Source organism: Xiphophorus couchianus, chromosome 18 (genome assembly GCF_001444195.1).
Source record: "Xiphophorus couchianus chromosome 18, X_couchianus-1.0, whole genome shotgun sequence".
NCBI classification, from domain to species: Eukaryota; Metazoa; Chordata; class Actinopteri; order Cyprinodontiformes; family Poeciliidae; genus Xiphophorus; species Xiphophorus couchianus.
The window spans coordinates 15,282,215-15,305,876 of record NC_040245.1 but is presented as its reverse complement, the minus strand read 5'-3'; the positions used below and the strand labels follow the sequence as shown (position 1 = coordinate 15,305,876).

The window sequence follows — 23,662 nt, the reverse complement described above, 5'->3', positions numbered from 1 at the left end:
TTTCAAGAATCCCAAAGTATTTGCACACCTGAGAGCAATAAAGGGGCTTCCTCCCAGTGGGATTATTAACAGAAAACCTCAGAAAGATGAACTCCAGGAGTTTATCCTGATCCAACGCTTCCACCACCTGACTTGACTCCTTTCAGGCAGAGCAGAAGTCAACTATGTAGCAAGTTAATTTCAGCTGTTGGGATCCTGGATCTCGTTTGTTTGGTTATGACCATATTTTGTAACATTTGGTAAGGCTCGATATTGGTAGGCATCAAACTTATTTTACACTCAAGAATACAACCAATACTTAAATATCAAGAAAGGCAGACAGGGAAAATATATAATGACTGATTTCACATGGTCTGGTTTTAATGGGAGGGAAACGTTTCACATGAGCTGAAACTCCTCAGGTTCTATAGAAATATGATGTACAGCACTTATTGAAAGCATCCATACTCCTTGGATGTTTTTTTTCTTTTATTTATTTTACATTTTGTCACATGATAGCCCCAAGCTTCAGTGCAAACTTCAACACAAACTAGTGCCCTTAAAAATACAGCTGGAGCCACAATGGAATAGTTCAGATTCAAGTATGACAATATGTTATAATGATCCCGTCGAAATTTGCCACTAAGTCCGACTGAGAATGTGTCAAAACTAAAACATTTAGGCTCACAGATGCTCTCCATCCAACACTTCAGAGCTTTAGAGCTCAAAGTTGGCGGAGACAGTCACCAATAGATTGCAGTTGTGGTCGCAACAAATAGATGGTTGTACAAAGTATGAATTCAGTGAGGTTAAATACCACTGAATTACAAACCAGCCTATTTAGGTTTTTGATCTGTAAAAATAGTTCGAAAACAGTTTATATAATTTTCCTTCCACTTTATCAAAATGTGTGTATTGCTCCATCAGAAAAAAAACATTTCATGAAATAACTGAAATGTTGTAGTCTGAGTGAGAGAAAATGTATGAAAGCTCAAAGGGGGTGAGAATGCTTTAGGGAGCCACCGTATATTTCCATAATTTTAAACAGTAGCCAAATCCTGAGATGACGCATGGTGTGCATAATGAGATACAGGACATCCTCTTCAGAGACTTATCAAATATTTATAGTTCAGACTCCTTTGGATAATGGACTTTTATGTCCTGCTGCTGACAGGGTAATGACCCATGAGCTTCATGCAGTAAGTCACACAGGCACACACATATACAACACACAGACAAAGAGTAATCTTGGGAAGATTTCACTGCTTTTAATCTGCCAGGATTAAAAGTGTGTGTGTGTGAATGCACACTGTTAGAGCTGCATGGAGCTGCCTGGGATACTTCCTCTTCATATTGAAAAGGAGATTTCAGCTTTTCTTTAGGCAAATTGGGTCAACAAAGAGATTTAACTGACTTTGAAAAGTCAAAATCTATCAAAAGTCTCCCAGAGGGCCGTGGGTGGATGAGTAATGGGCTCAAAGCTCTACTTGGGAGTCAGATGCCATCAAGGTGGAGGTGAGGCACTGGTCTGAACTGGTATTATTGAAGATCAGCTGGTTGGACCTATTTATGTTGTAGATGGGCTCAATGTCAACTCCCGAACCTACTGCCAGTTTTTAGAAGAAACTGGCAGGAGTAGTCTGTATCTTTAAAAAATACAGTAATTATTTTTCCATTATATTCATCCACGTACTCCTCTGCAAGGCCGGCTAGCAAAGGTGCTAAATATGGAAAAACGTACGGCATGGTGCTCTTCCTCAACTGAACCGAAACCGATTTACAGTGAAGGTCAACAGTTCAATTCTCTGATCTGCGTCACAATAATAGTCACAAAATAAATGTGCACATATAGATATTCACTTTTACTTTCTTAAGCATTTATATTTGAGGTTTATTAACATTTTGGATTCACTGAGAGCACTGTAATTGGTGACTGATACAAATAATCATAACAACAACAAAAAGATTTGTCTAATAGCCGTGCACACAGTGTAGTATTCAAAGTGTAATTGCCTTCAAGCAAATTGGGAAAACGAATAGGATGTTATGGCTTTGTGAGACATGAGTATTTGTGATCAAATGGAGAGACTTAACAGCACCTTTCCTGATCCATGTTGGTGTTTTTTGCTGTGAGAACAGAAAGTTAAGTAGAAATACTGAAGCAATAAGACAGAAAGTTTAAATCTACAAATGTGACATTTTTGTCAGGCGGAATGAGCCAAATTTACAGCCAACTAATGGGAGAAGTTTGTGAAAGGACACCCAGAATATTTGACCTCGATCATATGTAGATAGTAACTAGCTCCACCAAAAAATGTCTTGCTCATTATTCCAATGTTTAACAAATAGAAGCAGAATGGTAATTCAAATTACCCAAAAACCAGAACAGTCTGTCACACAATGAGGAAGAAAAGGTTATGTGTATTTTTAAGCTTTCTTTATATATTTATTAAATAAAAAAATAGATTGACGAGGTTCCCCATCTCCTGTTGACACTTTTATACACAGCAGCAATCCTCTCTTTGATAATAGTTTTACTTTTAAGGTGCTCCTTTCCCTCAAACGTGGCTATCTAATATTAGAGTGTGTGAATATGAATAGCTGCCACGACCCACAAACATTCAAAATGAGCACACATTCAGACAAACACAGCTCAGAGTCCTCAGCTCTCAGCCTAATTCAGAAAGAAAAAACACAATTTGGGCAGAAATAACACTCTAACAAGCACATACAGCCCTGCACAAAGTAGCAGTTACATGCCTCATTAGGACTTGTTTAAGTGCGAAAAAGTGTTTGTGCAGTCGGGTGTTGAGCGAAACAAGCCAAGTCTCCAGTTGATGAGTGAGGGATGCTGCAGAGGGATGGGATAATGAGCTCACTGGATGTTTATGCTGCAAACAGGATCCAGGTCAAGCAGAGCAGCTGGTCTGTGGAAGCAGGATATGGTGGGAGCCATTTCCCATCACTGGATGCAAAACTTCGGCTTTACAGTAAACCTTGTAGCTGTATTAGCTCTGATAACCGGTGAGAATCATGCGGGTCTCAAGATAGAGTTTGGCTCCAAGCTATCAGCATGTTCAATTTATCCACTCCTGGTAATTCATCCATGAAATAACTGAGAAACATGGAGGAATGTGAAGAACGTTGGAGGACTCGCTATCTCTGCCATATCTTGTCACTGTCAAAAACACACTTGTGTGTACATGTCCCCATGGCTAGATATTAGCACAGTAATGAGACACCTGTTAGCGTCGCACTGCTTCTCCATCCTCCTGTCCCTGTTGGGGAGAAAAGAGAAATCTGCTGTCTCATAGCTGAAGAGCGATGGTGACAGAAGGAAGGGAAAAGAGCAAAACAAGAAGCTACATGGTGGAGAAGAATTTGATCCGTAGGGATGGCACAGGCAAAGAGGCAGAGAAGAGATGATTTGATTGATTAAGAATGTTTGTGGATGATAAATGTTTATAAAAAGTATAAATATAATTAAACTGAAAGCTGGCTGCACTCCTTGATAAGCCTACCTCAAGTACTCTGCCCCAAACACTTTCATACTGTGAAACAAATTCCATTTACTTGGTTAATGGAGGCACTAATTTGGCAATAAAAACATTTTGTTTTTGCAATTATTCCTAACAACTGAATAGTAATTTGAGTGCTTTGTTAGTTTAGCACAGAAAATTACATTACAGCTTCAAATAAAAAAAGAATTTGTGCATAAAAAACAATCAGAAATATTTAAATTTTAAGTGTTTGAGACTTACCCAAAACTTAGAACTTTTAACCTCTTTATTACACACTTCATCAAGATGACAAACAAGGCGTTAAAACAATCAAAAATCCCTTTGTTTTGTATCAAATATAACAGGTGTACAAATTTACAAAAAGGTTCTCTATACAAGGTGAATTTTATTCACACCAGCAGCTGACTGGAAATAAACCTCAGCTCATGCGGCATCCTCACATCTCTTCTTTTATATTAAAATTATTTCCTAAATGTTAAGCGACTAGGATAGACGAGAGGATTCCACGAACGGAAAGGCACATGTCAGTGTGACCCTCAGCACTTAGCGGCTTTGCCACAAATGTCTCTTTGAGTGGCATTTTACAGGAATATCCAGAGAAAATGCCCCTGCGAGTCACCCTGCTGGAAGCTGGTTAAAGCCTAAATGTCAATCTTCCTCCAGCAGAAGATGAATGTTTTAAAATGTTGCACCATTTAATGATTGTCAGAGTTGTTACTACCAGAAATAAATAATAAAATGTCATTACTCATTGGAATGTGTGATGTAAATGAACATCTAAGCTTTGCAAAAATACAACTGTCTGCAAAAAACATACAAAAGGGGCCTGACAACATTAGAATTACATTGTTGTTTCTTGCCCTGCGACAGACTGGCGACCTGTCCAGGGTGTACCCCGCCTCTCGCCCGGAACGTAGCTGGAGATGGGCACCAGCAACCCTCCCGACCCCATTAGGGACAAGGGTGCACAGAAAATGGATGGATGGATGGATGGGATTGTTGTTTCTTTCCTGAAACACAAACTCAGCATACAGATAAAAAAAAAATACATTCTCTGATCCAGAGGAGCAAGGAAACAGAAAAGCAGATTAAGGTAAAAAAATAAAAATACATAATCATGTATGCAATTTAGCGTTAAAAGTTGTGTCCATTTCCACAGTGTTCAGTGTTTGGATTCCTATGTTCCTGGCACAATTTTCAGATTTTCCGAAGCAAAATTCTGAATGGATGGCTGGTTTTAATTCCTGACTGGCTGCACTAGCAGCACAAAATGCGCCGCAGCTGCTCAGCCTACATTTCTGCTCTTCGATTGGTTCCCTTATCTTGACCGGCTGCATCCTCCTCCACTTCCTCCTCTCCCTCCTCGTAATTTTCGTCCTCGTGCGCTCCATTCTGGTGGTGCTGTTTCTTTCTGGGTCCATCCTGGTTTTTGTTCTGGTCCACATAACAAGCACAGACAAAAGGACTGAGTCACTTAGACATTGTATTTTTGATTCATTAATGATTGTTTTAAAGGTTCACGGTAATTGACTTGAAGTTGAGAATTAAAACTCCAGTGACATCTGAAATCCAAAAACTTCCAGGGTCAGGCTACTTATGTGTAAATTATTCTATTTAGCAGTGAAACATAAACCTGCCTGTACATACTGTAACGGCCACAAAGAATGGAATAAAACATTGCTACTTTAGCTCCAGGATAAGGAGTCAAAGGGACTAAAATGTCTTTTTCACCGACATTTTAGACTGCTTTTTATAAAAAGCAGTCTAAAAACTCCAGATATGACATTTTCTGACGACATCTGACCAAGAACTCCATTCACTTAGTTTCCTTTCAACGGATAATCCAAGCCCAGGTGAAAACCTGACACCCTGACAAACCCAGCCACTGACTGACCTCATTTACCAGAGCTCACAAGGGCCTGGGTTCAACTTACAGTCACACAACAAAGACGTGTACACACATAGCTGAACACCAGCTAATTCTTCAGCTGCTATTGTATACAAACTAGGGCAGGTTTACATGCACTCCTGATAAATGTGTGTAAAAAAAAAAGTATTTAAAATAATCATGTATTGCACAAGGAGACCTCAACACTGCAAAGAAGTAGAAACATCCAACCTGTAGTTGAAATGCATTCAAAGGTGCAATGGTGGCACAATAGTTGGAACCCTAACAGTATGGCAATGGAGGCATAAAGAATCTCCAAAGCTCACTGTTACATTATAATGCATTATCATTTGCAGCAAGGGAGAAATAGTTTTCTATCATTATTTTTACAGCTGTTTGGGAATAAAAGACCAGCTTTCAGTTCTTTCCCTACAAAACTCACCTGTTCCGTGTTCTCATTATATGGATCTTCCCCTTCCTCTTCTCCTTCCCTTTTCTCTCCACCAGCTACATCCTCCTGGGCCTTAAGTGAAAATTACTTGGTAAATGTTTTTTGTTAAGAAAATACTTTGAAATATATTTTGAGTTTGGTCAGAGTCCTGTAAATGATGGTTAGAGGTAGTTTGAAACAGACCATGTCAAGTTTTCAACTTTTTTTTTTTATGTATTCAAATGTTGTAAAGCTGTGTTGTGAACCAGAGTTACCTCGTCTTCTTCCTGGTATTGATCATCCAGTGCATCCTCCTGTTGATCTGGGTTTCCAGCCATCTGGAAGCACAAAATAAAAACATAAGCACATCCTCCTGCCCAACGACAGTAGGATTGTTTCCTATCCCAATCCTTTCCCCAGGCGTGGATCCGTTGTCCTCCTCACATCATCCTTGTTCCCGTACTCACCACCAGCTCCTCCTCCATAGCAGGTCGGCCGGGGCCCGGATGAGAGACTATGTGCTGGCCAGGAGCAGCTGGCTCCTCTTCCTCCCCCTCTTCTTCCTCCTCAGCAGCCCTGTGTGCCAGACGCTCGTCCTCAGCCTCCTCAAACTCGTCCTCTCCCTGGTTGTTGGGGTCATCTTCAGGATCTACCTCACCGGCCATGCCGCCCTCCAAAGGAGAATTAAATCAGTTATAGGAAAGACTCGGTGTTAAAAATATGGAGTGAAATAATTAAAAAACAAATCAGACAAATGCTGCATGTCAAAAGCCACGTTTTTATGAGGTGGGAAAAGAAAAGATGCAGAAGCAGAAGTGATTAACTTAAAGGCTGAGGGTGGACAGTCACCTGATGTGGGGCTGCTATGTGAGCTGGTTGTTTCTCCTCCTGTTCCTCTTCATGTAACATGTGAACGTCTCTCTCTGCCAACAGAGTGAAAACAAGCTGTAAGTACTTTTAAAGGCATAACACAGAAATCATTTCATTCTGGATTTGTACTGTAGTGTAATAATCATTTCTCATAAATATAACCAATTTATGCATAAAAACAAATTAGAAAACAATTTCTAACTCTCTTTTAAGATATTTTGGGGTCTATGATTATTTACTGGCCGTTCAGCTCTGCACCCACTCCAAGTCTTCTTCTCTGTATCAACTTATCCTTATTTTGTAAATCTGCTCTGTATGGTTCCTTTTCACTCTGGAGTTATGGCCTTTGTTCTTATGCAATAAAGCATACAGACATGCTGGGTATGCAGGTGCAAAGAGGGTCACTAGAGATAACAAGCGCCAACAAGCTGCATGAAGCCGAGTAGACCGCAGAAACGCAGAACCAACAGAAGAGGCATTGACTGATATTTAATAAAAAACTGTATATAAATAACATGAGCCTCTAGTTTATTTATGTTGACTGAATCTCTGATTTCAGTTGCAATAACACAGCTAAAGATGGTCAAAACTGAGTTTAAAAGAAAAAGGTTACGAATGCCTCACATATGTTCATCAGACATATTAAATTATTGAGGGATTATGCAGTGGAGTTCTCTAAAGATTAGAACTATACCCAAAATAACTATATTGGGGATGAAAACTGGATTTGTCCCAGGTATAAGCTTTTCTTGTCTCACCTTCTTCATTAGTAGTGTGACGGTCCTCTTCTCTTGGAACGTCTTCATCCATGTTCTCATACTCCATTCTTTTCCTAACAGAGCAACAATAATGGACATTTAGAAAAGATATTCCCCTTTACCAAGTCACCCCTAAACACAACAATCAAAACCTAGAAACTGAACTGTTTATAATGTCACATTATAACTGTAATTGCAGATTGAGACTCAACTTTAAAGTTTGTTTTCAAATATCTGAACGTTCACTGTGGATTTGTGGAAGATTATAACACAAATAAGGAAAGAAAGAAAAGGAGAGTGGAAGGGAAAAGAAAGAGAGGAAGGACACAACAATTAAACATTGGGATAGGAAATAAAAGTTGGGATATACAAATATTTTTCAAATCCTTATTTTCTTTCTTCAAACTTATGGAGCTGTGGAATATGTTTACATCAACTTCCATACTTCTCCACATGACAACCCTTTTTTTAGAGATTCAGCCTGGATGCCTGTCCCACCTTGTCTTAAAACACATTTCTCTGACTCTGAACAAAAACTGGCTGTACTATCAGTTTACTGACTTGAACTGTTCTTGATGAGAGTAAAACGATGTAAAACTTGTGTGCCTCTTTTTGAAACTTCAAGGCTCAACATTGAACCTGACCTCTGGTGCTCCTCTCTCAGCAGCTGTTCTTTTCTGTCAGCCTCCCTGTTCTGCTGCTCCTCTCGCTCCTTCTCCTCCTTTAGCCGCTGCTCCCTCTCCTTCAGCACCTTCTCTCGCTGCGCCTGCAGCGCTTCCTGTCGCATCTGGATCTGCCTGCGCTCGTTGTCCCTCTGGGCCTCCAGGCGCCACTGCTCCTGCTGCTGCTCGTAGGCTGACTTCAGGTGGTACACCTGAGCTGGCGCCTGCTGCTGCTGCTGCAGCTGAGCCCCCTGGTGCAGCTCAACATGGTTGTCCTAAGAAACCACAACGAAACGGAAAAGCAGACAGGAGTCGTCCATCTGTCTGAATTGCACACATGCCTCAGTAGGTAAAGGACACATTGCTTTGTCCTTTTACGTGACTTCGTGACTCTATACAGTCTCTGCCAAAACATACACATATGTACCTGTTACACTTTTTATGTTTTTTTTATTTTATAACATATTTCAAAGTATTTTTAGAAGATTGTAGGTGATAAATATGTTTGATTTAGGGTTGTTGTCTAGTTGGAAGGGAACTAGACAACAGGCTTCCAGTCTCAAGCCTCTGACAAGTTGTACCTCTTCTATCTGCCATAAATAACGGCATCCCACAGCATGATACTGCCACTGCCATGTTTCACCCATGGTGATTTTATATTCAGTCATGTGTAGTGTTGGTTTGTTGAATTAATCCACTCCACTTCACATTACAGAATACACAAGAACAAGTGAAAAGCCGAGCCCTTTCTGCTTGACTTAACGTCAGTTCAGTGCAGAGATGATTTGGATTAACTGATTAATAACTGGATTGTAAAAAAAAATCCAGTTTTTTACAATCCAGTAAAAAAAATGTTTTTTTTTTCTTCCCCAGATTTTGAACCGAGTAGAGCTAAGACTATGCCACTTTAGGAGTTCTGATTGGAACAGATCTACAGACAGATGTATTTTATTTTTCTTAATTGCTGCTCTGAATATGTTGTTCCTTCAGCAAATGGCCTCTCTTTGAGTCTGTATACTCCAGTTAACAATTAATTAATTACTAAATTAGTTGACGATTATTTCAACAATCGATTAATCCAATTAATCGTTTCTAAAATCAATAACTTTGAGAAGTAAAAATGTGGCTAATCCTTTAATTCTGAGTAGCTGTGAACTGGTTTCTACCAGCTGTGGCTGCCGTCTCTGTCTGTCCAACGCGTTCTCATCAGGCTGCTCTTCCTCCCTCTCCTCCTCCTCCATCTGCTCTTCATGCGCCTGGTCCAGGTCCTCCTCCAGCTTCTGAGGCTGTCCTGCTTGAGCCATCTCCTCCTCTGCCAGCTCCCTCTTCCTCTCAGCCTCTCCCTCTCTGTCCTCATCCCTCTCAAACAGGCCAGGCTGGGACACAGCAGGGTGGGAATTGACGTCAGACTGGGCGTTGGCCTCCTTCTCTTCCTGATTATCCAACTTAAAGGGAAGCAGCAGGAAGATAATGAAGAGTATTTGTATATTCAGAGCAGCTTTATCAAGATTTACTCATCAAATGAGAATTCCCTCATTACCCTTGACTCGGTGTCCCAGTGGGGGCGCTGTTCTCCCTGAGCGTGTGTCTCTTTAGCAGCCTGCTGGGATTGGTGAACATGGGACTCGGCTGTTACTGCGGCTGCATGCAGCTGCTGAGCAATAGAGTTTGGATCGGGTCGTACCCGGTTTGGTTCCCGGTTCAAAGTCTCTTTGAACTGCTTGTATTCATCCACCTGGGCCTAAAGAGACAAAACATTAACAGAAGAAAAGCTGAGATATTGGAAAACTGTGCAACTATTAAAAAAGTAGTAATAATCCAAAAACAGGTCAGTAATCAGTGTCCAACACTTGATTAATAATCGCTTAAGTTCATTATCAGTCCGATTGTAGAAAATAGGTACAAGCAATGTCTACAGGGAAACTTATTAAAATACATTAATGGATTTGTTTTTCCATTTAATGTAAAAAAGATAAACTTTCAGACACATTCAGCAGATAACAAGAAGGCTGAAGGGTCCATAGCATTTTACATATGTCTGGATCAAGATGGTTCCATTCTCTAGAATGTAGACACACAGATACTTTGGTAATGCTAACAGTGCTAACCACTGCTAACCACTAAGAGCCAAAAGAAAGATTAAAAGGTCAATGTTGTTAACATTGCGTCTTTGTTTTACAAGCACAAAACCTTATTTTTGTGCTTGTAAAAGCACAAAGCTTTACAAAAATGGATATCAAAAATGTACCTCGTAATTTTTTACTTCTACTGAATAAAAATTATTTTATTTTGAATTATAAACTTAATTAGAGGTTTATAATTCAATTATTTTTTTGGCATTCACTGCAATGACAACATAAGAGATAACTAAAAGTATAACAAAACTCAACATGGTGTTTTTGGCTAGAAATTACTACATGAAATTCAGGGCACTGCAAAAATATATTGTGTTCTAAATATGAACTTTGCCTTTAGTCAATTAAATAACTGCTCTTGCAATATAGTTTATTCTTCTCACTTTTTTCTCTTGATAAATGATACAGAATCATGCATAACTTTTTTTCCCATGTAGTATTTAGTTTTAAACAGAATCACTACCCAGAATTTATAAGGAAATGCCAAGTTATATCATTTATATGCAGCTAGAATCACTGCATGAGCCTCCAACTCAATATCCACTTCATTTGCATAATGAGCACTAAAACATCATGAAATATTTTTAGTTAACAACTTCCTTTTAGGAAAAGGTAACACTATTATTTTGAAGTCAAAATAGAGTGCTCTCCCTCTGGAAACCCACATGCATATGCTTGACCAGAACAGTGAGATTAAGTCCAAAAAATCTTCTTTAATTCCTTAATTTGTGCCCCATTGTTTCATTTCCCCTCCTCGTTTTATTACAGATCTCCATCCGATTGGCTTCAGCACGTTTTAGATTAACTGTTTTGACCCAAACCCCCTGCAGTGGAGAGGATGTGTTCAACCAGAAGCACTAATGGAGAGCCATAAAATCGATTAACGAATCGTAACAGGCAGGAAGAGCAGCAAGGAAAAAAAAAAAAAAAAAGAGGAGAGTTTTTGAATATCCATCCTTACAAGTTCAATATAATACAGGGTCATTTACCTTGTAGGTTTTCTAGAAAAAAAAACTAAGCTTCAAGGACATAATAGTGGAACTAGATGAAGCTAAATTAATTAAAGTCATCGTGAAAACCTTTCCCTGGAGCTTACATGGCGTACCTTCAAGACACATGGGTAAGAACATATCCTCAGTGTTAGTCTGCTCGGGTGTTATGTGACTGGTAAACAAATGGACTGTATCACGGCTTTCCCACCTGAGCTGCAGCTAGCGCACTCTTGTGGTCCTCTAGGGTCAGTGCAAGCTGGTCGTGGACGGCCTTCAGGTTCTGATGCTTGAGCTGAACACAGAGCAGAACCGATGCATTTAGAGCCAAGCAGACTCTGCAGTGATGTCAGCATATTTTTAGTGCAAGAGAAAATGCTGACAGCCAGGCAAGATATTTACTTATTGTGTAATTAGAGCGAGCAATCTTAAACATAAACTGTTGGGTCCTCCTCACCTGGGCATCCTGTAGCTGGGTGTGAATCTCATGGTGGGCTTTCCTCAGTTGTTTATTTTCTTCTCTCAGGTTATAAACATGCTCTGTTAGAAACAGCACACACATTACTTTTCTATACATAGACATAGAGACAAAGAGATCTCTGGCCCATCTTATTGCATATTTCAATGAATTGGGCGTAAAGTTAGAAGCATGTATGGGAAATGTGAGATTCTGTGATAGAGGATGAGTGGTGTCATGTAAAATACTGTTGTTCTCAACTACCAAAACTGACTTGACCAACGCTTCTACTATGACTTCTGGTGTTATTTAAAGCAAAATGTAATAGCAAGATTTTAAACTGAAAACCCTGAACATCTCACTCTGCTTTAGAAGAAATTTGACAGTGTGCCATATTTAGTTAGTCCCATCACGTAAGTGACGCTTTGGTGTAAAAACGTTCTGAGATCTCACTAAAGTCAGGAGCTAAGGGATTCACACATTACTTAACTTTATACTGTCTAATGAGAAATTATTTAAAATTTCATGAAGACAAAAGTCATATAACTAGCAATAAACTAATTGGGAGCAAAATTAATTTATCTTTGTAAAATTCACCTGCTGTGCATTCAACATTTTTCCTCTTTCCCTTTGCAAATTTTACCTTGATACAAATACCAAATAAATATATATATATATATTTTTTTACAAACAACTCAATAAAGAACATAAGATGCTCACTTGAAAACTACTATAGCATGTAGTTTGTGTTTATTCTATGTTCAGGCCTAAGTTTATTTATTGAAATAACTTTAAATAAATGTTAATATGATATCAAATCTACATTATAATCTAGAATCAGCTGAAGTAATTGTTGTTTTTTTTAATTTAACCAGTTAGATTATGTTCCGGAATCTTGTTTGAAACTTTTTCGCGTTAAAAACCATTGCTCTGTGGTATTTCTAGTCACATGAAAACATCATTACCTTTAAGTTGGGAGACCTCCACCTCTTTGGCTTGCTGCAGTTTATTGTAGCGATCTCTGTGTTCGTCCAGCAGCCGGCTGTGGTCCTCGCCTTGCACTTGGTGCTGCTCGTTTAGCTCGTAGTACTGCCTCTTCAGCTCGTCATGCTGATTCTGACAGAAATAAAATACTTTCATCACCGTGCAGCTTTCCTAGGCTACAAATACACCAATTGTACATGAAAATCGGAGGAGATGGGACAAGTAATATAAAAATTTAGGACTATTTGCATACTTGCACAATAGGAAAATGTCTGGGTAAAGTATGCAAATATATGTTTTCAAAGACATTTGCATACTTTGCACCAAGCAGGTTGAACCAGAGGGCATCTACGTTTCTATTCATTCTAACCTTTAGCATCTGATGCTGCACCTGTAAGGAGTTGAGTTTGCTGTTGGCATCCTGCTGTTTAAAACACAAGAAGCAAGATTACGACATCTTCCGTTATCCACATACTTTATTATAGTGCAAAATGTTAGCAATGAAGAGCAGAGAATGAGAAACAACAGTCTGAAGAGAGAAGGAAAAGAAACCCACCTTCTCTTTGTTCAGAGATTGCTCCGCTTCAAGTTTATAACCAAGATAATCTAAGGGGGAAAAAATGAGTTAATGTAAACTGCTTTCGTTAAAAATAGTAATAAAGAAGTAGATATCTATCTCACCTTCTTTGGCCTTTTTGTGCTCTAACCTCTCTTTCTGAAGAGACTTCTCCAACCTTGATCGATGCTCATACACCACTAGGTATTAAATAAAAACAATATTAAGATAAAGCATAAAAGGAAGATCCAGGTGGAAGAAAAATCAAACGGAGCTTCAATCTAAATCTGAACACCGTGACAAACCTATGGGCTCCAACACACTCAAGCATTTGTTTCAGTGGGGCCGACAGAGGCAGGGTGTGACATGACAGCCAGGCGTCATATTCACTTAACCCGGCAGTGACGCCTTACTGAGGAAGAGGAAGCTGCCTCAGAGGTGCAGATTCTGAACTACATTGTAGCTGATGGCCACCGTCTACACAGCAGTAAAGGCTTCATGAAGTCTGTTATTCTCTGACAATTTTCTGAAAGAAACTCTGAGCTATTTAGTAAATAAACCTTGTATTTCAATGTCGCTTTTTGTTTTGTTATTTAGTCATCCACCGCGAATAAATCTGAATTGAGTAGAATATGAATCATGTCTAAATCCACAGACTCTTCAAAGGAAACGGATAACTTGTTTTTCTAAATAAATGCAATTAAACTTGTTTTGTTGTTTAACCATTACAGTAAAATTATGCATTTGTGACTTCTTTAATTTAAAAATTAATAGGCAACCTCCTGCCTGGGCAACAATAAAATACACCAACCGCATAAAGAATTATATCTTTCCAAAAACCGCTACTGCTTAATTAGAATAGAGGTAGGCATCAATCCAGAATTAAAGATGTCAACTTTATTTTAAAAAACTTTTTATAAAGAATTATCCACCCACACTTTTAAGACAAATCACCAGGATCATTGGGAAGATCAGGAGTGACTGCCAGTAACTCAGCTTGAAGATTATTGGGAAAATGTGTTAACTTTTTCTGAACAAAGCCTGAAGTACAATCATATGTTCTTGGGAATACATTGATAAATAAATAATGACTGCAAAAATGGAGGATGTTATAAGCTACAGAAATAGAATTAGTAGAGAAGATGAGTTTTAAGAGGAACGCTTCTAAGTTGCAAAAAAAAAAAGATCTTGCTTGTAGTGATAATTGCAACATTTATGAAAAGAATAGCGGCAGTTGAAACAAAGATTAGGAACATGTTTGAACAGAGAAACCAGAAATATGAGCAGTCTGGAATAAAAAAACTTTCATTTATAAATGTGACAGCATGATAATTAATATTATTTGCAATAGAATCAGAGTGACTGAGGAACCACAAACTTAGCTGACTCAGTTTATGTAGCTGTGTATGCAGATTCAGATATGAAAAGAGGTATAATGCACAAACATCTCAGATTTTTCAAGACCATTTTACTATTCCATACAGTGAGTCGATGCAATACACTCATCAGATTCAGTTTCAATGAAAAGTTCACACTGCACCTCTCTGATGTGGTTCTGCTTTCAGTGCTGAAGGGTTGAGAAATCTACTGTAGCTCTGACTACAAAACTAATCCAGTCTTCATTCTCTGAGTATTTTTGAAACTTGCCCCTCACTGCTGCTGTTTCAGTGTACCTGCAGTGTGAGAACAACAGGGCTCTCTGTAGCAGTGGACCTTTGCTGACCTGCTGCTTTAGATGTGGAAAAGATTGTATTGATTGTATTTGACCTATAGTGTTAAACAGGGAGGTTGAGTATCTGGTGAATCTGTAGGTTTTCCACACACACACATGCACACACACGCAGGCAGCTCACCATTAAGACCGAATGCACAACTGCTGCCTAATGGCTTTCTAAACCAAACATCTATTATTCATGGAATAAGATTTTAAAGTCTTCTCTTTGAACATACACATTGCTTTTTTAAATTGATCTTAGTTTTAGTTTTAATACATTATTATATATTGTAAGCTTCTGAAGCAATCTGAATAACACATGTATTTTTAAAAAAGGAAATAAATAAATCTGACCTCATTTGAGCTCGACTGGTTTTTATAGACTGCTTTTAAAAGCTGCAGCTCGAACAATCCAATAAACCCCATCAGGGAAGGGTCCTGCTGGTTTTTATGTTTCTACTTCTTATTTACTGTCACAATAAGAAGTAGAAACGTTTTATTACCTTTATGTTTATAAAGGTAATAAAACATAAATAAATAAGATAAAGTTGCTTTGACTAAACAAAATCTTTTGTTATAGTCTAGATAATGAAAAATCCACCTTGGTCTTAGAATCAGGCATGCCCCATTACAAATGAATAGGCCAATCTCTTTGCTGCTGCTGTCGCTTCAGATGCTGGTTATTTTGTCCGTTTGAAGCTTCGCTAAATGGTGCCATCTATGCAGGTCTGCAGCTGTTTTTATAGCTTTTAAGAAAAAAAATCTCCACTTTAGAGAATGTCTCAAAATCTATGAAGAGAAACTATGTTTGCATCAGAGGCAGAGGTGAAAACACTGCAGAAAATGTTTCAGAAAGTTCCCTTAGTTCTTTATCAATAATTTTCTGTCCGACAAGAAGGTGGGTTGGGCAATAGTGCTATTTATTATTTTTAAATCAATGACAAACTGTGTGATTTTGTTTACAAAACCAAAGAAATATTTTTGGAATTGTTACTTTTACTGTTTTTCCATTCTTGGTTGCAATAATAATTCATGTCTAAAAATGTGATTAAATGCAGGCGTCAAGTGTTGACAAAATGATGAAAACAAATTTAACGTCCCTGGTTTCCTGAAGTAGCCAAACAGTCAGATTACGCAACATATGAGTTTTTGTGTGTGTGTGTGGGTGAGTGGGTGTGTGAACACAGTGAAACTACATCAGTGAGTTATTTTTACTCGAGGTTATCAGAGAATCTCTTTCCAGTCCATGGCTTGATTGTTCTGATTACATCCTGTTTTGCTACTATGGCTTATGTATCCGAGGTCATTTATTTACTTTTACTTCCATTTGTTCAGGTAAATCTCATTGAGACATAAGGTCTCGTTGTCAAGAGGGATACGTCCTAAATCCAGTTAAAGTTACAGGTAACCCTTTTTAAGGTCTGGTTTAAAAATTATTGATTTATCTCTTCTGTAAAATCTGTATAAAACAGAATAAGCTGTAAAACATCTTACTGCACTTTATCTCAAATATATTTACTAAGTACCTATGAGTACTAGTAGACATCTGCGCAAAACAAATGTGATGCAGCCAAGTTTTGAATTTCCTGTTCCTGTGGCATCTGTGGGTGTTTTATTTTAACTCTGCGGTGGTGACTGTTACCCACACATGCAGCACTTCTGTAACCCTCTGAACCCAGAAACAGGAACGGCCAAACAAGAAAAAGGGAAATTTGAACTCATTTGAATTATTATGACTAATTAAAACCCTGAATTTAGTTCTTCTGAAAATGAGATTACACACACAAGACCAATGAAGGAAGGAAAGAAACGTCAACAGACTGAAAAGTATCTTGATGAACTTGAAGATGCCATAACCCTTAAAGCAGATGATGGTGCTTTTGGATGCGTGGGCAGCTGCCAAGTCCTGCTGTAAACTCAAATGACCGTCTCTAGCAAAGGGATGCATAAAGTTATCTAAACCAGGACCGGTACCGGTCCACAGGGTGGAAAGTTGATACGTTTTGTCATTTGTGGTCATCAGACTTTGAGAACTGTTTTCTTTTGAAAACCCCTAAGCGTTTGTATGTTTTCAGCGGTGTGCCTGATAAGTAGGAAGATCAACTGTGACGAGGGAGCAGGAGGAGCAGCAGATCAGCTGACATGAAGTAGTGAGTGGAGAGTGGGAGAGAAAGCTCCCAGCCTGGCCCAGAGTTCGTCTTGTGTTTATTATTATGCCTCACCACCGGTCCATGGGGGTAAAAAAAAAGGTTAGGCACCTCTGCTATGGTAGACAGCTGCACTGACCTTCTACTTGTGAAAAGTTTGGTTTCCCAACTTTTCTTTTTATCTCAGGTAAAATGCTTCTGATGTTATTGCTGCTCTAGGAGAAACTTTCCACAAGGAAAGGGACGGTTTTCACCGATGTCCTGGATACGTCTTTGTCTGTTGACTCTTAAAACACCGCCTTCAGTCTACGGCTAGTGAATCTCCAATATACTCTCGAATGGGTTTTGCTTTGTAAATATTCCAAGACTGAAGGTATCCCTGTTGCTGGTGCAACTGTTGCCTAGAGCAGTTTTTCCATCCACACAACCTTCTGTCAACACTGTGAATGGGACAAGTTTCAGAAGTCTTTCGCATTATTATGTTTACCATAACATCATATTCTGCAATATGTATTTTCTTGGTTTTAGATCATTTCAGGATTTGCAGAGAAACTGACTTTGTAGTTTAAATTGGCTGTAAGTCATAATCAATATAAACAAAATAAATGCATTAAATATCAATGTGTGTGTAATTAATCTACATTTGAACTGACTTATTGGAATAAAGTAACTTCTCGATTATAGCATAATTGATCGAAATGTTTCTATATGTACACATATGAACATTAAAGCAATTTGGAAATTCTTGATACTTAGTGAGCAAAAACATCAGAAATGTGACTGTAACATAACGTTTGATCTAATTTGTTGATATGATTAAAGCTCAAAAATGAACAAATGAGGTCTCTGAGGATGTGAAATCAAAGCGACACATTTTTTCAGAGTGCTTGCTCAATCATTTAAATCAATCACAATTGCCAGCCCAGTGTTGCAAAGGGTAACAGAAAATCAATATGGCTACCTCACAACCCACAAGCTATGCACATCCACTACATATAGGACGAAGCAACCTTTAACATTTTACAGAAGACATGAATTCCCTGGGCAATGCGATTGGTGGGGTGGCTCATCTTTTCACAATGAAAGTTCCGGTGCGGTTCAAAAAATTGAGCCACAAGGAATTAAGCAACAGCATTGCATTCGAACACTGGCTTTCTGTTTGTGGATAAATCTGCTTTACTCTCGCTGTTTAATATCAGCTGAATCCTAATCATCGCCAAGTAGCTAAGAAAAGTCACTTAGCCACTGCTTTACATACACTAAAGTGCACTATTGCCGTCTCCTGTAAGCATAAAACAAAACCCTCCATTCATGAACATGTATATTGTCTCACAGAGTACAGTAGAGCCTCAGGCTAACTCCATACACAGCCTGCTGAACAAAGCAGTGGGTAATTTAGACAGATGATTTCTGGTTACATGGATTAAAGACTACTGGAGATGACTGGTTCCAAAGCTTGTGTGAGAAACCCAAACGCAGATGTGCCTTTAACCCGTTCTACAAAACTATTTGGTAAACAATTCTCCACCCAGGAAGTTATTTTAAATAAAAAGATGTTGGAATGAAACAAAACCCCAGCCCATGTCAGCACAGCAGAGTGTGTTTATAAGAAGGGAGTAAATGAGTGAGGTTTACTACCGTTGACCCGACTGCGATGATGGAGGGGGAGGGGAAGTAAAAACAGCTCTGCCACTATTATTCTAACCTCAAGTACATTAGTCTACATTTATTGCTGTTTCTCTACAGTAACTAAATTAGGGGTGTCTTTTGGAACAGCCAATCTTTATAACTAATCAAATAACAGTTCCTCATCTCAATCCAATTATGTCTGAGCCATTACCAATGGCTAAGAGCAGAATAACCGCGCTGAAAGCTTGTAAATAGCACTGCTTTTCAGTTAATTTAAAATGTTACATTTAAAATTAAAGCAGCCAGATTCTTCCCCTTTATCCGTTTATGATCTCGTAAACAGCTGAACGTTTGTCTGCATGTGGATTTCCAGAAAGGTTAGCCCACTAACAAAAAACAGCAGTGATCAGCAATTCGTTTTCATTCTATAAAGTTCATAAAATCACATCACATTTAATGCTGATCCTGAAGTTGTGTGGTTTGAAAAGGTTATTTAATTACTGACTAATAAGACAGTATTAATTTCTAATATTTTCCCTTTTTTTTTCATAGTACAAATAGAGATAGACCAACAGAAAGTAGTACATTCGCTGTCGAAGTGAAATGAAAATGATACAATTACAAATCTGCAAAGTGTGGTGTGCACGTTTCCCCACACAATTAAATTTGCACTTGGTAGAACTACATTTTGCTGCAATTCCAGCTGCAAGTCTCTACTAGCTTTGCATAATTATAGACTGAATATTTTGTGAATTCTCCTTCACAGAACAGCAAGTACAGTCAGACTGGGTGGAGAGTCTCTGAGGATACCAATTTTCCGAGTCTTGCAGCACATTCCTTATTGGATTTAGGTCTGTACTTTGACTAGGCCATTGTATTGCAGGGACATGTTTGGATGGAAGCTATTTTCATTGTAGCTCTGGTTGTATGTTTAAAACTTTAAATAACCTCTGTGTCTGAGAATGTGGCCCACTTTGACCATCCCTGCAATGTGAAGCTGCCACTGAGGTCATGGTGTGTTCAGTGTGCAGTTTATTTTACACATGATCTTCTCAACGCAGACTAACAGGAGAACGTTTTGTTCACAGTTGACCAGAACACCTTTTTCCATGTTTTCTGTGTTCCATACATGAACACAGATTTATGTATTTATGAGACTTCTTATGGTTTTCTTTCATATATTGCTTTCGTTGGGTCATTTGTCCATAAAGGCCATATTTTTGGATTTGTGCTGTGTGAGAGCAACGGTTGTCAACAGATTTGCCCACCTGATTTGTGGATTGCGGCAGCTTCTCCAGAGTTATCACAGACCTCTTTGATGCTTATCTGATTTATGCTCTCCTTGTTTGTCTTGGTAGGTTTGTAGTGGTGTAACACTCTTTTTACGTTTGTATGATAGATTGAACTATCCAGAGCTTGGGATGCTGTTTACCAACGTTTTAAATTTTTCTACAACTTTCTCCCTGATGTCTCTGTTGTGTTGATCTTCATGAAACTACTTGTTTACTAATGATCTGACAAAATGTAGAAGATTTCAAGTGCTAGGAAAACTTTTGCAAGAAACAATAAATAGCCTTTAATTGATTTCCAGATCACATTTTACATATATTATATTGCATAACATTCAACTATGGCAAAAATTTAGTCACAACCGCTCCCTCAGAGATTGAGATTTAATGTCACTGAAATGTCATCAAGACCCCTATACCGCCCCGGACTTTGAACCAAATAATGCTTATGCCAAAAAGCTCCTAGTTTCAAACACCTGGAATTTCAAACAGCAGATCCCAAATAAGGCTACATCCATACAGCTATTAAATCCCTAGACTCAATGCTGACTTTTTGCAAAAGATTGTTTGTAGGGGTGAACCGATTTATCTGAGCCAATTTCCTTAATTTTGGGAGATCGGTGATTGGCCGATACTTACATCTGAAGCCCAGTTTATCCCTCGATCTAATCTACCTCAGCAAAGGTCTAAAAAATAATAACAATAATTAACCACTGTTCTCTTCTGCTCTCCTGTGAGAGAGAATTGACTGACAGGCTGGCCCCCAGGATCGTGTGTGCACTTTTGCAGTTAACAACACTCACTCCACTGTTACCAGCTCAGCGGCTTTCTTGCTATATTTAGCCACATTTAAAAAAAAAAAAATGGCTATCAGCCAAAATCGGAGTTGGCAGGCCAGGCTTTAATCGGTGATCAGCCCGGAAACTGCAATCGGTGCACCCCTAACTGTATGGATCAATTCTTTCTACTCTGAAACAAAACATTTACAAACCCATAATCAGATCACTTCTTGGATGCACAACATGTGACAGTATCAGCATCTGGACTCAAGAATTGTTCATTGTTAATGGGACAATGTAGCTAACAAGACTTACTTTGATGTTTTTCTTAATAAAATTGTTGGCTAGAGTTTATAAAGTTAACAGAATGTGCCTAGCGTGGCTCGTTGGCTGGACAGAAGCCAGGTGCAGTGGTCCTGAAACTTGTGCCGCAGCAGTGTTATGGAAAGTGCAGCAACAGTACTTCCCTTTCCTGCTCTAAAGCTGAGGCAACAGCAGATATTCAGAATGACCTGCTGCCTTTTGGACACACAGCTGGGGTACAGATGACCACATGATGATGACAACCAGGTGTTTGTGAAGCACCAAATAAAGAAAAAGTTTGAGTTCGCTGAGGTTTGATGTTACTTTCACAGTAGCAGCACAAACAGCAATATTGTCTAACCAAGCATTCTGGAGATTAACCTGTGAGATTAGAAAGTTAAACGAGGTCAAAGACAAGGCAGGTTACAGTACTGTTCTGTTCTGGTCCAGTTTGGCCAAACTGACAACAGCCTCTTTTAAACAGCCGACACTGTGACACCATTCTTACAATAGCATTGCTTTTAATTGAATTCCAACTAGCGCTGGCATTTAAGTCAACCCTGACCTCAACTAATGGGTAAGTACAGTATACCATTGAATCCTGTGGAAGTTTATATTTCTCTTGCTTAGAGGGCGTGGAATTAAATCTAAAAACTGATTCTCAATGACAATGATTGGAGCCACAATATATTATTAATCAGATTTCATACATTATTCAGTCAATCGTTATGAGTGCAAAGTAAAAATATATATATATTGAACATATTTCTTAATTTGTTTACTGTTTATCTCTGGATGGGATTTACTGGGATCTTATTAAGCCATCTCTAAGATTTGAAAGAGCACTTTTGATGCTCTTTCGTGGTTGGCAATGAATCATTTAAAGTGCTAAAACATTTGTCAGCGAGCATAACAGAGGAAACAAATTGCGGTTTTGTTGTTGAAATCGCTCCTTTTTGCCATCAGTTCAGTGTTTACCTTGGAGCTGTGCCGAGAGGGACTCCTGGTGCTGTTGGTACTTGAGTGCCGTCGCCTCGGTCCTCCTGAGCTGTTTATGCATCTCATAGGACATGAGTCCCCCGTACATCATCCCGCAGACCACGGTGACCAGCAGCAGGCACTGGAAGATCCGCCGCTGCCTGCGAGAGCACACCCCGTTTCCCATGTTGGACCCGCACCCCTCCCCGCCGTCTGCGCGAGAAAGCCCCGTCTCTGCTGGTGGAAACTTCCGACTCAACTTTTTTGCACCCCTCCCAGTCACTCCCCGAGCATTTCCACTCACAAAACGGCACCGCTTTACGTGTAAACAGTTGCTTCGGCATGCATTATTTTAGCCTAGTCAACTCCACTTCAAAGGAGTCGCTCAGATCTTCGCTTCACTTCAAGTCAAAGTCCTGCTCTGCCCAGTTCTGTAATGCAAAACAAGAAATCTCAGGCTTCCCGCTTCAGGGCCACTACGTTCTCTCCTCTTCCTCCTTCAGACGTTTCCGACGCAGTTCCGTCAAGCTTGCGTTAAAGTTGAGAAATCCGCGTCCAGGTCGAGGCCTCTGAAGTACCTTTAATTTTAGTTACGTGTCAGCCCAGAAGCAGCTTTCCATTAAACTGCTGCTCCAGAGGAAGTCCCTCCTCCAGAGTCACAGATTTCCCCACTCCAGCCCTCACGCTGGCTGTCAATTGGCCGCTTCAGAGCTCCATCAAAACCCAACCCGAGGAGCCACAAGTCGCTGTTGTGAATTTAATGGATCCTTTTCCATCTTGTACAACTTCAGGTTAAAACAGTGTTCAGTCTTCAAAGTAAAATGTGGATTTAATTAAGATTACCATAAAAAATCTCACTGTCTGACACTAAGACACTAAACTAATTTTGCTTCTGTTGGAGGTATATATATATGAAGATGGTGATGATCAATCAATGTCTTGCCATCCTGCCAGCTCCTCCGTGTCACACAAAGGAGACTGTACAGGCATGCTTTTCCTTGATATAAAAAACAGGGTGGCATAGGCAAGAGTTCAATCACAATTAATTAAACAGAAAACTAGACTTCTGTTAATTGGCTTAAAGATCTAATTTACTAATTGTATTATTGCCAAAACATCAAACAAATGTAATAGTATTGATATAAAAATCTGTCAATAGTTGTGTTTAAAGCAGATTTGACACTCATTCAAATAGTGCTAAAAATAGTCAAGATGTCAAAAAAAAAAAAAAAAAAACTCAGTACAGGATGAAAATTACTAGACTCCCTCATCGGGAGTCTGGGAGTTTCTGTGCTGGATTTCTGATAATGAAAGTCTCCTTTCAGTGTAACACATAAACTACTTTAAACTTTCCTGTAGTAGTTACTATGTGGAATCCCTCTATTATAGAATGTAGTTAGATCTACAGCTGACTGCACATTAAAGTGAAAAACAACAAAGCTGCAGAAGACCCACACATGATATGTTATTTTGTCAGAAGATATGATTGTTTTAGCACTGTTTTAACCACATGTCAGGTTTCTGTTTCACTTACATTCATCTGCTTTTTGTGTGTTTCCCTGTAGACAGAAAACTTCAAGAAGATCAAAGGCTT

At 39.0% G+C, this 23,662-nt stretch overlaps 1 protein-coding gene across 3 annotated transcripts; it reads right to left on the bottom strand.

Annotated features, from left to right (window-relative positions):
* Positions 1-4,749: 4,749 nt before the first annotated feature.
* golim4a (golgi integral membrane protein 4a) lies at positions 4,750-22,719 on the bottom strand. Of its 3 annotated transcripts, XM_027998822.1 has the most exons (17): positions 22,069-22,719; positions 13,355-13,429; positions 13,230-13,279; positions 13,044-13,097; positions 12,655-12,805; positions 11,690-11,772; positions 11,444-11,527; positions 9,793-9,849; positions 9,649-9,708; positions 9,275-9,553; positions 8,091-8,383; positions 7,447-7,520; positions 6,668-6,741; positions 6,286-6,489; positions 6,094-6,156; positions 5,831-5,911; positions 4,750-4,934 (listed from the first exon to the last, which is right to left on the bottom strand). In XM_027998822.1, the coding sequence occupies exons 1-17, from the start codon at positions 22,253-22,255 to the stop codon at positions 4,791-4,793; spliced, it is 2,013 nt and encodes a 670-aa protein (XP_027854623.1). In that variant the 5' UTR covers positions 22,256-22,719; the 3' UTR covers positions 4,750-4,790. The 3 variants fall into 3 exon arrangements, with proteins under 3 accessions (XP_027854623.1, XP_027854622.1, XP_027854621.1); XM_027998821.1 differs by having other exon boundaries at positions 9,649-9,849; positions 13,044-13,094; XM_027998820.1 differs by having other exon boundaries at positions 9,649-9,849; positions 22,069-22,718.
* Between the last annotated feature and the right edge of the window lie 943 nt (positions 22,720-23,662).

What these genes read in the sequence shown, in the direction of transcription:
- golim4a (XM_027998820.1), bottom strand. Translation starts at nt 22,255, where the DNA reads ATGGGAAACGGGGTGTGCTCTCGCAGGCAGCGGCGGATCTTCCAGTGC. An exon ending in ACATAGCAGCCCCACATCAG is followed by an intron (nt 6,490 to 6,667) that starts GTGACTGTCCAC and finishes TCTCCTTTGGAG; the next exon opens with GGCGGCATGGCCGGTGAGGT. An exon ending in AATACCAGGAAGAAGACGAG is followed by an intron (nt 5,912 to 6,093) that starts GTAACTCTGGTT and finishes TTTTCACTTAAG; the next exon opens with GCCCAGGAGGATGTAGCTGG.